This window comes from Equus asinus, chromosome 10 (genome assembly GCF_041296235.1).
Source record: "Equus asinus isolate D_3611 breed Donkey chromosome 10, EquAss-T2T_v2, whole genome shotgun sequence".
Classification (NCBI taxonomy): Eukaryota; Metazoa; Chordata; class Mammalia; order Perissodactyla; family Equidae; genus Equus; species Equus asinus.
In genome coordinates, this window is record NC_091799.1 from 94,901,147 (window position 1) to 94,915,791 (window position 14,645).

The 14,645-nt window shown below is 38.6% G+C and overlaps 1 protein-coding gene across 1 annotated transcript in view; it reads left to right on the forward strand.

The window, feature by feature from the left end:
- The window catches only part of MYO10 (myosin X), a 210,197-nt gene that overhangs the window by 120,656 nt on the left and 74,896 nt on the right, over positions 1-14,645 (forward strand). The window contains exons 10-19 of the mRNA XM_014837346.3: positions 5,084-5,213; positions 6,598-6,716; positions 7,683-7,829; positions 8,025-8,125; positions 8,230-8,296; positions 8,811-8,903; positions 9,324-9,392; positions 9,583-9,665; positions 12,079-12,187; positions 14,450-14,530. Coding sequence (XP_014692832.2) covers positions 5,084-5,213; positions 6,598-6,716; positions 7,683-7,829; positions 8,025-8,125; positions 8,230-8,296; positions 8,811-8,903; positions 9,324-9,392; positions 9,583-9,665; positions 12,079-12,187; positions 14,450-14,530 — 999 coding nt within the window. The remainder of the gene's footprint in view (positions 1-5,083; positions 5,214-6,597; positions 6,717-7,682; positions 7,830-8,024; positions 8,126-8,229; positions 8,297-8,810; positions 8,904-9,323; positions 9,393-9,582; positions 9,666-12,078; positions 12,188-14,449; positions 14,531-14,645) is intronic.

Below are 14,645 nucleotides of genomic sequence, written 5' to 3' on the forward strand. Positions count from 1 at the left end.
AAGACCAGCTAGCTCATCTTTCTGCCTTGCACAGCTCTCTGTAACCAGGAGCGACACAGAAGTGACTAAACTCTTCTGGCTGAAGTCGATTTTGTATATTCAACATGTTTGAGCATCTGCTGTGTGCCGGGCTCTGTTCTAGGTACTAAGGAGACTGCAGAAAACAAATCACGCAGAAGCCCCGTGAAGAAATAAAAACTACAAGAACAGATTAGACTGCTGTTTTATAATGTAATTCCTCTCAGCATTTCCATCCCAAATCAAATCCCCTTTAAATTTGTATCTTCATCCTTTAATTCCATAACGCTCTTTTTCCCAGAGGTTTTGGGACTGCTGGAAGAGAAGGGACCACATTCTCTTGGGGTTCAAGGACTTTTGCAGAATGTGTTAGAATGTTAATGGAGAGAAATTATTTCAATGAGTTATGTATGAAAATGTCACCTCTGGTGTTTTTTTTTTTTTAATTGGCACCTGAGCTAACAACTGTTGCCAAGCTTTTTTTTTTTTCTGCTTTTTCTCCCCCAAATCCCCCCAGTACATAGTTGTATATTTTAGTTGTGGGTCCTTCTAGTTGTGGCATGTGGGACGCCGCCTCAGCTTGACCTGATGAGCGGTGCTATGTCCACACCCAGGATCCAAACCAGCGAAACCCCGGGTCGCAGAAGCAGAGGAAGTGAACTTAACCGCTCAGCTACAGGGCCGGCCCCTGGTGTTCATTTTTAGCAAATAAAAAAATCACTCTTTTTATCGATTTTAGTGTCAGTATACATTCAACGTCAGTATATGCAATAAGATCTTTTAAGACTTTTGCTTATTCCATTGAGAATTTATGTATTTTTAGAAGTCATCATTGGCACCCACTGTCATTAATATAAATAAGTACCTGTGAGGTATCTTGAGCAGTTTGAGGGGGGCCTAGTTTCTCCTGGGGGCAGACACAGTGAACATATGCTAAATTTCATAGCCAGTTTTTAATCAGCCTTCCAAGTGGCAGTATAAATTATTAGTCAGGATGAAAAGCTATTTCAAGTCAGAAGTAACAACTGATTTATTTTATTGCCTGCATTTGACCCACCAGGATGGTGGCTGATGAAATGTGTGTGAGGTACCAAGACTCTTTGATGAGCTATACTCTCTTTATTCTTTTACTAAACAACTGTTGAATGTTTCCAGCATGCCGGGGGTGGGCGAGGACTGGGATTTCCTGACCGTATGGGCTTTCCCAGAAATATCCATGGGTTTTTAACAGTGTGAGACCATGTGTGTATATATATTTGCATAAATTCACTCCTCATGGGTCGGATCTTATTAAGATTTAAAGAGCTGACTTTGTACCTCCATTTTGCCAATCTTGAGAAGTCAGTCTCTTTCAAGTGTTCAAACTTGGGAGTATAACCAAGTCTTATATTATAAAATAATATTGCCTAATATAGAATTACATTACACAATAAGTTACCATCAAATTACTCATTTGTAATTTGTAAGTAGCTTCCCCTTTCCATCATTTCAATCATTCCATTTGGTCAACATTCCTCTGAAATTCCTTTGCCGTCTTGAATCTCACCTCACAGCTGATTGCCTGAGACCCTGAGTATCCAGATTAATCTTTTTGGCAATCAAGCACCTTAAATTCCCCCTGCTTCTCCGTTTCTAGTGTGATGAGCCAAGCTTCCTTCCGTCTTTGATGGTTGGGACTGTGTTACATATTTGTTATCCCCCTTCCCAGCGCACCACATGCACACTTTCACAAGCACCTATTTTTTTACGTGTGTAATAAAGACTTTGTTAAAAATATTTTGTATAACTTTGTGCCACTTTTATAACTAAATTGCTGTATAGTGCTTCTGAACTATACTGAGAAATTTCCCAGAGTTTTCTTTAAGTCTTGAGCATTATTGTTGAGAAAATAAGGTAATTATAATAAGCCTTAAAGTGGCCACTCTTGCCAAAGGAGTGCAGATTGCTACTCAAAAGATTGTAAATAGGACAGTAAGAGACAGTAAGTGAAGGCTCTTCCCGGCAGTTTTAGCACACCTGCCCACGCTGGTGATAATTGGTCACGGCCGTTAAATTACCCCATGGTGTGATTAATGCAATTACCACTTATTACCATACTGCCAACTAATTAACTAATTCACTTAGTTAGTCTTGCAAGAGAAGTCACAAATTTATTAATGTAGTAAGCACGTTTTATTCGTTTGCATTCATATCTCCGTATATAATCTTTGTACGTATTTTCAGAGCTTAACCAAGAATGTTTTCGTGGGGGCATCTTTTGAGATTTTTCATTTGGCAGTTTGAAATTTTCTGCTACTGTAAAGTTAGTTTTTTTTAAATCTTATTTCTTTTTAGTGTTAAATAAAGTCCAGGTAGGTGACTTAAACAGTGAAGCTTTTCATTTCTGTGGTCATTCTAAGATAAGCTTAGAAAATTTTTATAAATTAGTGTTGAATATGTCTTGTAATATATGAGGAAAACTTTAGTCATAGAGAAAATCTTATCCTTTGCACAGCATAGGTGCTTTATTGTTATTTTCCTCATGTCTGACTTGATCCTTACCAAATTTAAAAGTTTTAAAAGTCTTGAGTGTAATAAATTATTCTGTTTTTCTTAGCCATATTTGTCTGCTTTTAGAGTAAGTAAATTTGAATAATTATTTTCCCATAGGCTTTTTTTAATTGATAAGCACTTGACTAGTAGTTGTTATTCTTTGCATCAATTTCCGTTTGTACCCATGAATTGATGGTCTTCACTCTTCAGTAAATAATTCTTGGTCTTTTTATTTTTGCTAGTCAACGTTATTGAGATATAATGTACATATAATAAAATTCTCCCTTTTAAAGCGTATGTTCTGGGGCTGGCTTCATGGCCTAGCAGTTAAGTTCGGCAGGTTCCACTTGGGTGGCCCGGGTTCAGATCCCAGGTGTGGAGCTACACCACTCATCACTTATGCTGTGGTGGCAACCCACATCATGAGACTACAGGCACTAACGTTGCAGCTATTTCCAATTTTGTAAATTTTCTTCCCAGCTTGATTTTCTTAAATAGTTTCACTTCTTACATAAAGCGATCATAAATATAATTGTTTTTATATAATGTTCATAATTTCCTTTAAAAGCTTTACACAGTTCTAACAAGTTTATTTACCATATTTGATTTGCCTAATTGTAAGGTAGTTAGAAATTTTTTTCTCTGAAAGTAGTAAGATAATGCTGTAATGAATATTTTATAAAGCTTTTTTTTTCTATTGTCGAGATTTTCCTTGGAACCAGTTTCCACCATTGAAGTTATGCGAGACTACGCAGGAGATTTTTTTTTTTCTTTTTATGTCCTTAGAAATTAATAGAGTTGGATGGATAATAAGTTCCTAGATTTTGGATCCATTGGGCCTGACTTTGAGTCTTGATTGTGCAAGCCTGAGAAAGCTATTTAACCTCTCTGAATATTACAAGATTAGGTGCATATGTGGCCTAGCACAATGCCGCCACATAATCTTGTTTTCCAAAAAGATTACACTAATTTATAGTGCCAGTGTTCATAAATATTCCAGTTCTACCAATTTTAGGTTTATCATTCAGAAATGATTTGCTAATTTAATAGAAATGATCTCAGATTTTCTTTAATTTGTGCATGTTTGATTTTTAGGAGGAAAACATTCTTTGTGGATTTGCATTTCCTCTTATAAAGAAGTACCTATTTTTGTTGCTCATGTATCTCTTAGTATAGCTATTGCTCCTTCCCTTATAATTTTTTGTTTTAATTCTGTTTCCCTGTCTGTTGTTTTTTCCTTGAGAAGAACTTAAACTTTTCATATTTCAGTCTCCAGTTGTTTCCTTTTGCAATTTCTGTTGCTGCAGAGTGGTGCGTGGTTTCCTTTATTCCCAGTCTCGTGTGGTCGTTGTAGTGATTCTGGGTCCACCTTCTCTTTGTAGGTCATTTTCATCGGTATGACCAACAGTTCTGTCCTCAGTTGTGTGTGTGTGTTTGTTGGGGAGGGAGGAGTGTGGTAGCTTTTTTCCTGGCAAGAATCTGGCTCCTAAATCATAATTTATGGGCAAATCTTAGACATAATTCAGAAGATGCCTGGCTTCAGTCGTTTCGATGCTTCTTGGGAACCAGCTCCTGTAGGTGCCTGTTTATTTTTATTTTTACCAAAACAGCGTTAGGTTAACTTCCATTTACTATCAGAGGCCAAGATAAGACCTTAGAAATTCTTTGGAGTGGCCAGCTTAGTGGCATAGCAGTTAAGTTCACATGTTCTGCTTCAGCGGCCCGGGGTCTGCCAGTTCAGATCCCAGGTGCGGACCCATGCACCGCTTGTCAAGCCATGCTGGGGCAGGTGTCTCACATATAAAGTAGAGGAAGATGGGCATAGATGTTAGCTCAGGGCCAGTCTTCCTAAGCAAACAAAGAGGAGGATTGGTGGCAGATGTTAGCTCAAGGCTAATCTTCCTCAAAAAAAAAAAACAGTCTTTGGAGAAATGAAAAATGGAGATGCAGTTCATCACTAAGAAAGACAGATCTAGATGAATTTAGATTTTCCATCAGTGTCTATTTTAAGAGGAGCAAAAGACTCTCCTCTCCATGGAGCTCCTGAGAGAGCATTTCATTCCCCCTGCGTGGGTCCCTGCTGCGTCTAACCATGAAGACAGCCCCAGAGTTGACACTGGAGGGCTCTCATGAAATCTTACCCCTCCCACCAATTTTTTATATATAAGAAAATAGTATTCCATTATGCTTGATATCTAGAAAAAAGTGTTTATCACCATCATTACTATAACTCTGAGGTCATTCTTTTGTGGCATAAATAGGAGGCTTGTACATAAAGCAGATATTTTATTTCATTGGTTGGGTTATCTCTCAGCATTCTGCAATTCTTTCTTAATATCATGCTTTTCTTTTACGTGTACCTGTGTCTTTATCATTTAAATGTATTTATTGTATAAAAGTGAATGGTGATGCATCTCTTTCTTGTTTTCTTGCCTTTACAATGATACTTAATAATTTTCTTGAGCAATGAGCATTTTTCATTTTCTTTAGTATGAAAAAAACAACATAAAAAGTTAAATACATTTTCTTCCAGATGGCGATGGAAGTAATGCAGTTTAGCAAAGAAGAAGTTCGGGAGGTGTTGAGGCTGCTTGCTGGTATATTACATCTTGGGAACATAGAATTCATCACTGCGGGTGGGGCGCAGGTTTCCTTCAAATTGGGTAAGATTGCTCGCTCCTCCCTCCCTCCTCCTTTCCTTCCTTGGCTTTTTCCTCATAGGAAACTTACATCTAAAATATTTGCTATTTGGCCTCTGCAGAAAAAGTTTTCTGACCCCTGCAATAGAGAGCTACAGAACTTTGTATCTGGTATGAATTGACAAACAATAAGGGATCAAAGTGTATGAGAAGTGATTACAGAACGGGCTGGTGGCTGTGTTCTCGTTCCTGCTAAAAAAGAAGGAAAATGAGCCGGATAAGAGAAAACAGGAGCGACGAGGATTAGATGTAGGAAAAATGTTATGAGTCAGGGACATAGTGTTGCCAGGGTTTTTCATAGTTATCGAGGGGTGGCATAGAGTAGTGGTGAAGCCCGTTAGCTGTCAAGCCAGAATATGTGGTTCATGGTTCGACTCTGCCATGAGCCGTTTCCTTGGGTTATATATCCCCTCAACACTATCGAATTCTCGTCTATGAAGTGCCTCAGGGATGTGTTGTCAAGACTAAATGAGTTAATGCGCACATAGCTATGTCATTTATCATTTTCCTGGAGAGAGTGATGTAGTTATTTCTTAAACTTTTCTGGTGGAAGCAACACATGAGGGCATGGAGGTTGGGAATTGCATGACTTAACGTTGATGGCGGCTCCCGACGGGCCCAGAGCTGTGAGTCAGCAGCTGTCAAACGTTTGCTCCCAGCACCTCTTAGTAACCTTAACATCAGGGAGAACCCCCGAGAGCTTTTGTGTATGTGGGGCCATATCTGTTGATGTTAAACTGCACTAGAAATTAAAACTGAGGCATTTTTTAAAAATTTATTTCAAAATAATAAACGCATTGCATGTTAAAGTAAAAAGATGATTTTGCAAAACAAAAAATCGGAAGAGTGGCATTGTCTTGTATTTTTGTAGATTTCTTTAATATCTAATATAATGGAGGACAGCTGGATTTTCATATCTGCTCCCGCATTCAGTTTGTTGAGATGCCTCATGTCGTGTAGCCACTGGAAAAATCTTCCGTATACTGGTAAAGAAATGAGAATAAAAAAGCAAATAATATCTTAGTATTATTATTGAAAATAGTTAGGACCTCACAAACCTCTGACAGGGTCTTGGGCTCTGCCCCTACCACCCCTCAACCCCCAATTTGAGTCTCTGGACCACACTTGGTCTAAGCACCAGGTTCTCTGCTATTAACCAGTGACTCTCTAGGGGAGTGAATAACGTACCAATAAAATGTGTGTTCCATAAATTCTGCCTGAGGGATTCAGGAATGTTCTCTGCTTTGATGTGTCATCGTGTGTGGTTAGCTTTGAACCCATTTGGGTGTCCCATGGCTGTTCCTTCTCAGGGCTGTGCATCCACTTTTGCCTTGTTCTTCATTTCCAGCCTTGGGGAGGTCTGCAGAGTTACTTGGGCTGGACCCAACGCAGCTCACAGATGCTCTGACCCAGAGATCAATGTTCCTCAGGGGGGAAGAGATCCTCACGCCTCTCAACGTTCAGCAGGTACATGCGCTTGGCTATGAAAGCTTGTTTTAAGAGACACTCCTGGGTTTTCAGATCCATGGCTTTGATTCAAGTAAGAAGTACAACAAACGACTCAAATGAATTTGGTTCACAATCAAAATAAAGAAGACATCCACATTGAGGGGAACAAACTAAGTCATTGAATTGTTTTCTAAGACACAGTGTGGCATAGTCTTTGAGAGGATTGGGTCTGATGCAGATGGCCTGTGGTTGAGTCCTGACTCTTCCACTTATTGCTGTTTGTTCCTGAGAGATTTATTCATTGTGCCTCAGTTTCCTCCTCTGTAAGACAAGGATAATTATCATACCCAATTCACAGCATTTTTGTAAGGATAGTAGTAAAAAATATATGCCAAGTACTTAATGTCCAGCACAGAGTAAGCACTAAATAAACATTAGCCATAATAATGTGTTATTATTATTATTATACATGAAAACAATGCAACAGTATGTTGTGTTACTTATGTTTGTCTCTTACACGGCCTTGAGCCAATTTATATGTGCTAGCCCATCCAACATCTGTTTCTTGATCAGATCAGTAAAAATGCTGACCATACCATGAAGAAAACATTTATGTGTGCAAAGTAGAATATGAGAAGATGATCACGAAAAAACTCAGGTCTTAATGATTGTTTCAAACCTGAGAAAATTTGTACCTCTCTACAAGTTCAGATTCTTTCCTATAATTCAATGTGTAAAGTTGAGTTTGAGAGCCTGGTATTTAAGGGAATTCTTAGTGAATCCTACTGTAAAGTAAATAAGTGAGCTCCAGTTTACCCTTCCTTTAGAATCTGTGTTTTCCTAGATGGTATTGATTTACTTATCGTTGGGGGCACAGGTGCTGCCCCTGTGTAGCGCGTGTCTCCCAAGTGAGGGAGGGAGGGAATTGCCTTCCTGGTGTTTGTGGTCACCTGGAAACAGTGACCACGTCTCCTGTCCCCACAGGCAGTAGACAGCAGAGACTCCTTGGCCATGGCACTTTATGCACGCTGCTTCGAGTGGGTGATTAAGAAGATCAACAGCAGGATCAAAGGCAAAGATGACTTTAAATCTATTGGCATTCTCGACATCTTTGGATTTGAAAACTTTGAGGTATGCTTCTGAGGAGCGAGACACATGAATTCTATCCACTTATTGGCCGATATTAAGCAAATCTCTTGAAACAAACATTGATATTTTTTTCTGCAGCTTTTTTTGCCTTTTCTTCCCCTTTACAATACTATTATCATATGTATGTATTATATATGTAATAGTGAGAGATACTTATTGAATGGTTTTCCCCCTTAGGTTAATCACTTTGAGCAGTTCAATATAAACTATGCAAATGAGAAACTTCAGGAATATTTCAACAGGCACATTTTTTCTTTAGAACAGCTAGAATATAGCAGGTAAGCATTCAGAGAATTCCATTTCAAAATTTAAAAAATTTTGTTTTAAAATCGTTTTAAAGCCCTATTTTACTGTAACTTGGCCCTTTATGATCTGTCTACAGAGAAGGATTAGTGTGGGAAGATATTGACTGGGTAGACAATGGAGAATGCCTAGACTTGATTGAGAAGGTAAGATATTGTGGCAGAATTGTTACAGTCTCAAGGGTGTCCAGCTGGGCTGATTCATATTTATGGGAACAAAATAGCTTGTGTGAACACGCACATCAAAGCTGTGAATGTTTAGAACACAATGGACCATTTGGAAACCTACATGTAAATGTGCAAGGTTGAATTTAAATACTTGGCCGCCTCAAACCTATTGTCTCACTGAACTCGGTATTTTAGAATCAACAGTGTGCAAATCGGCTTCTCTTAAGATTTTAAGTGACATAGTAGGTTGGCCAACTGGAAAAGTTTTGTCCACTAAATTGTGGTCGGTTTGATTTTTTTAAAAAAAGAATATTGATACGGAATTTAAATTAATGGGATTTCTTTATAGGGTATCATTCTGAATTTTTCAATCTGAGAAATTACTATGCCTTTTCTCTTGACCACTGACTTGATAGAGAGAGGAAAGGAGCTATAAAATGGTTTAGAGACATTCATTCAAATCTTAATTCATTTAACCTTTTTCCCCTTCTAGAAACTTGGCCTCCTAGCCCTTATCAATGAAGAAAGCCATTTTCCTCAAGCCACAGACAGCACCTTATTGGAGAAGTTACACAGTCAACATGCTGTATGTCAAAACTTGGCGATTCTTAATTATGTGTGAATAACAAATTGTGGATTAAGATTACATCTGGGATATCTCAGACTGTTGGTCCCACCATGCCTCCCACATTTAATTTTTTTCTCAAACCAAGGCTCTTCTCTGATTGTTAGAGCTAAATTGAAATAAGCCAAAGGGATAGATTTGGGGCTGTTTGTCAGAATATGCCCACGTTTAGCTTATGAGTATAGCGTTTAACATTTTTAACCCATGTAATGACACAGGCAAGAGTTGCATGGTTTTGATGAAGTGCTTCTCCTGGTGTCTCAAATCTCTGCTACATGGCGGGTTTTGAAATTATTTTCGCTGTCTGTTGTATTTAGTTTTCCCTAGAAGTTGATGGAAATCAGTAAATGAAATGAGGCTTTTGTGTTTGTTTTTTATTAGAATAACCACTTTTACGTGAAGCCCAGAGTTGCAGTCAACAATTTTGGAGTGAAACACTACGCTGGTGAGGTAACTTCTTAATTAAGATCCTTATTGATATTTGCCCATCTGGTATGTAGAGAAATAGTAATTTCAGAAGCCAATGTATAAATATATTGAGATAACTTCTTTTCATGGGTCTAGCTTTTAAAGGAGATGCTTATGACCTGAAATTATTCTTTTGATCAATTCTTCCTCCTCTCATTTTTTTTTAAACCAGGTGCAGTATGATGTCCGGGGCATCTTGGAGAAGAACAGAGATACTTTTAGAGATGATCTTCTCAATTTGCTAAGAGAAAGCCGGTATGTCAGTCTCTCTGAGACGTCAAACTAATATATGTGCAGATGCTTTCAATTCACGAATATAGAAAACATTAATATGGAAGCAACTTGAATTATTATGTTCTTCCCTGGGCAATGTTTCATCAATAAAATGACCCAGGAGATATAAAATGATACTAGCAGTGTGACTACCATTTAATGAGGTACCCTAAGTACAGCAAATGCATGAGTTAGATACTATCATTAATCCTATTATACAGATGGAGAAATTAAGACTTGGAACGCTTAAATGACTTGCCCAAGATCCCACAGCTAGATTTAATCTGGTCTACTTGACTCAAGAACCTAAGATCTTAACCACTGTGACCTATTTTCTACAGCAAGCTTAGAGCTCTGTGTAAAATTGACCAGCCTTGGGTTTATAGGATCCATATGTCTCTAGTTAGTGTAAGGATGTCAAGAAAACTAAGTATTCAGCTAAGATTATAAATTAATTACACATTCATTTATTCATTCATGAATTGTAAATTCACACCATTAAATCGATAATTAAGGAAAACATGCAGAAACTTTTGATGATTGGTTTAGCTATTTGTATCAATTAAACCATGAGGTTTCCTATTTTTAGGAGGCTTTACAAGAGAGGGGCGGAAAATAGCCCTTGCCTTAAAGTTTTCAATACCTGTGTCACATCCAGCATGAAGCTATAACAGAAACAAATTTTTAATATCTAAGGAAGGAATGTAGCAATTAAAGGAAATTTAACAATTATTAAAAACCTGTAATACTTTTAGAAATGTGAATACCAGGTGGCCACCCTCTCACTTAGAGGGCTGTGAATTGGGGTGAAGGGAGCCCATTTAAAGTGTCAGCTTAGAAGCTCAGAATTGGTAGTATTCACTCTTTCAGCTTGTTTTAACCCTCCAATAAAGATTTCCTGTCTTACAGCATTGTCAGCTATTTTTATTTTCACATGAGTTTTCAGACTTGTAAAAATGGCGATGTTTTGGGGCCAGCCCAGTGGCACAATGGTTAAGTGCACGTGTTCCACTTTGCTGGCCCAGGGTTCGCTGGTTCAGATCCCAGGTGCAGACATGGCACTGCTTGGCAAGCCATGCTGTGGCAGGCATCCCACATATAAAGTAGAGGAAGATGGTCATGGATGTTAGCTCAGGGCCAGTCTTCCTCAGCAAAAAAGAGGAGGATTGGCAGCAGATGTTAGCTCAGGGCTAATCTTCCTCCTCAAAAAAAAAATGGTGATGTTTTAAAAATACTATAGCGCATTCTCTCTCAAAGCAGTTTGTTGTAGTGAAAAGATCACAGGGGTGCAGATGAGTAAGACGGCAGCTCGCTGGTTGCCCCTGTCATAATGCAAACTGGTTTTGTGATTGGGGTAAAAAACTTTCTATTTCAGCCACAGGTTTCTCTCTGCAAACTGAGGAGCTTGGGCTGTTTGCTCACTCTGCTCTCTTTCCCCTTTGACATCTGTGACGTTTTAATGGAACCACAGCTTTTCTCCAAAGCACTCAAAGCACAGTTAGAGAACTTCAAAGAGTGTGCACTAACTAGCACCCTAGAACAAAAATGAAAAAGGATCAGGACCAAGTGAGAAGTGACAGGGGAAGTGCTGACATTGCTGCCTTGGGGGCAAGGATGCCCAGGCGTTCGTTCTTCCCGCCTTTCCTGATCTGGGTGAAGCCACCAAACCCCTCACTTTATAGCCTGGAACATCATCCCTGCAGGAAAGATACAAAGAAGTCCTTGGGAAGCCTTTGACTTTATTTGCAGTGGCAATAGATTTTATAGAGCTTTTTAATAATAACAACAACTGACATCAGCACTTGGGATGTGCCAGGCACCATGCTCAGCCTTTTGTATACATATTCTCATTTCGTTCTCATCCCAGCATTATAGGATAAATTCTAAGATTTACCCCCATTTTCCGGATGAAAAAAACTGAGGCCTAGAGAGAGTTAAGCCTCTTGCTTGCAGTCATGCAGCTGGGAAGTGGTGGAGCCCTAGTCTGCCTCACTCCAGAGTGAGCACCTCTCCATCTGTCAACTGGTTGGATCTTTGCAACACTGTGAGATGCCCAAAACAAGTATCTCCATTCTACATGGAAGGAAATCGAGGCTGCAGATGCTCAGGCAGTGCTCCAGAAAGCGTGGGGCTCCTGACTGGCATGTCACCCTGGGTCCCTTTCATCCTAATCCACTCTCTTTTGCCAGACTCTAGTGCTCCAACTGATGCCACATTTCTTTTTCAATGCCTAAAGCTCTTCGACAGTGTTGGTTTGAGATCTTTGGAAGCTGTCTTAGTTCTTCCAGGCCTTGGTGTGTGACTTTCAGTGGGAAAATGCGTTATAATTACAGTAATCCAGCACCTAATAATTGGATGTGTGCCCCTCATGGTCCTCTGCTCTTTGCTCACACAGATTCGACTTCATCTATGACCTATTTGAGCACGTTTCAAGTCGCAATAACCAAGATACCTTGAAATGTGGAAGCAAACATCGGCGGCCCACAGTCAGCTCACAATTCAAGGTTAGTCTACATTGCTGGCTTCGATGAATCGATCATGATTGTGATTTAAGAATTGAAAATAGGGGTTAGATATACACAGGTCTATGAAAGTGTTTATTTTATTGTTTCCTTGTATATTATCCTTTTAAACCAGACTACTTTAGAAATGAAATATCCTTTTTTTTTTCCTGAGTCAGATAAAAACATGGAGATCTTTTTCCTGTTGTTACAGATAAATAGTCCTTATTCTAAGCGTATGAAATAGCAGTTCTTCTTAAAAAGGACTGTTTGGCCATTTGAGATGACTGATTTGTATTTAGATGATCATTTGAAAATAGAGTATATTTTTTTCACATCTGGATTTTCGTGTTTTTCCCAGGTGTGTTTATAGTATTATAACTAGAAATAATAACCAAGTGCATATTTAAATAAGATCAATGTTAGTTACCTTGTTCAGATATCCAGAATTCAGGGAAAAAGAAGGAACATTCTTATTTGCATTTGAAATACATAATCATTTTATATAGTTTAGAGGTAGAGCATATGAGGACCATGCCCCTACCTTGTTCTTTTTCACCCCCAAGTGACAAAGGAAACAGAGGCACAAAAGCCACAGACATTTATTAAATCTGTCCTTTCATTTACTCACGGTTGGATGCATCGGGCAGGGTCCTGTGTGAGGTCTGTTGCACAGTGTCATTGGCGGTGAGTGTGACAATGATGGGTAATGCAACATGAAGGGCAGAGTTGACCCAGATGGCATATAATAATAATAGCTACCATTTATTATATACTTATTATGTGCCAATCATTGGGCTGGTCGCTTCATGTACATTATCTTGTTCACTTCTCCCATAATCTTATAAGCACATATTATTGTCCCCATTTTATAGAAGAGGAAACTGAGGTTTAGAGAAATGGAGACCCACACAGTCCCTCTGGGGATTGAAGCTGGGATTTGAGTTAAACCTAGATCTGTCTGACTCTGAAACCTCAGCTCTTAATCTTCCAGTGGAGTTATTTTCTTTTTCTGGGTCAGTATTGCCTGGAGTTGTCTTTCAAGGCTGTGGGGATGTTTGGAACTTAAATTGGACTAGGAAGCAAGGAAACGGAAAAGGATGGGCAGGCCTTCCAGGTAGACACAAGAGCAGGAGGAGGAGACCTGAGACAGGAATGTGAGTCCTGTCCCTGGAGACTGTCACTAGATGGGGGCCAGCAGACCAGATGCTGTTATGAAGTTACATTGGCAGCAGAATATGAAGGGCCATAAATGCCAGGACATTGTGTCATCTGTGAGAGACGCAGAGACTTTCTAAGCAGAGAAGTAACTGATCACTCTGGTGTTGTAGGCAACCCAGTTTCTTCAACAGCAAAATTGTAAGAAGGAAAAAGAGAGATGCAGGGAAAACCAGGGGATTACACGACATATCGACCAACTACAATGCATAACCTTATTTGCATTGTGATTTCAAAGAGTAAACCATTTAATATGAAACTTGAGATAGTTGCATCTTTTCATATTGATATTAAGGAATTCATGTTAAATCTTTTTAGGATGATGATATGGTGGTTATGGGTGTATATTTTAAAGTGTTTAGCCTTCAACAATACATCTTGAAATATCGAAGGATGAAATAATACAATGTCAAGGATTTGCTTCTCTACAAAGGGTGGGTATAGTCTGCACAGAAACAGGAATCAGATGAAATAAGCCATGTGCTGCAGCCGATGATGAGTACTCATTACATGCTTTGTCGGGTTTGGTAAATGTTAAAAATTCTTCACAATAAAAAAAACTTAAAAAAAAAAGGCAGTTTTACAGAGGATTGCTTTGCCTGGTGATTTTAAGGTAAGGGTAAGAGATTGTGGCTCAAAGACCAGTGAAGTATGGTATAGGCTATTATTTTGATGGCAATAATGAAATAGGAGGAATGCCTCCAGTGGGAGAGTGAATACTTCTCAGGTTTTCTGCACTAAACATTGAAATATCCTAGGGTTATCTTTTGTTAACAGAATTTTTTTTTTTTTAAATGGTACTATTTCAAGGAAGTGACACATGAGTTTTGTATGTTGTGAAATAACTTCAATGACAATGAATTGTAATATCTTTGCTCTATTTTGTATTAGGATGATAAAATTAAAAATATAAATCTTAGGAATAATAATAGAGTTTTTATTTATTTATTTTTATTCTTGTTTCTGATAAGTGCCTAGGGTGCTGAGAAATTTAAGGAATGACATAGTAAGAAACTAAATCAACATATACTTTTTCCTTTCTAATAGGACTCTCTGCATTCCTTAATGGCAACGCTAAGCTCCTCTAATCCTTTCTTTGTTCGCTGTATCAAGCCAAACACGCAGAAGGTAAGATTTACGACAGTTCTAGACTGGACACCACCCTCTGGGGTGGTTACTCACAGATTTGGTTTCTCTGAAGTCCTTTCATTATAGATAGTTGGAAATGTATATGACATTATTA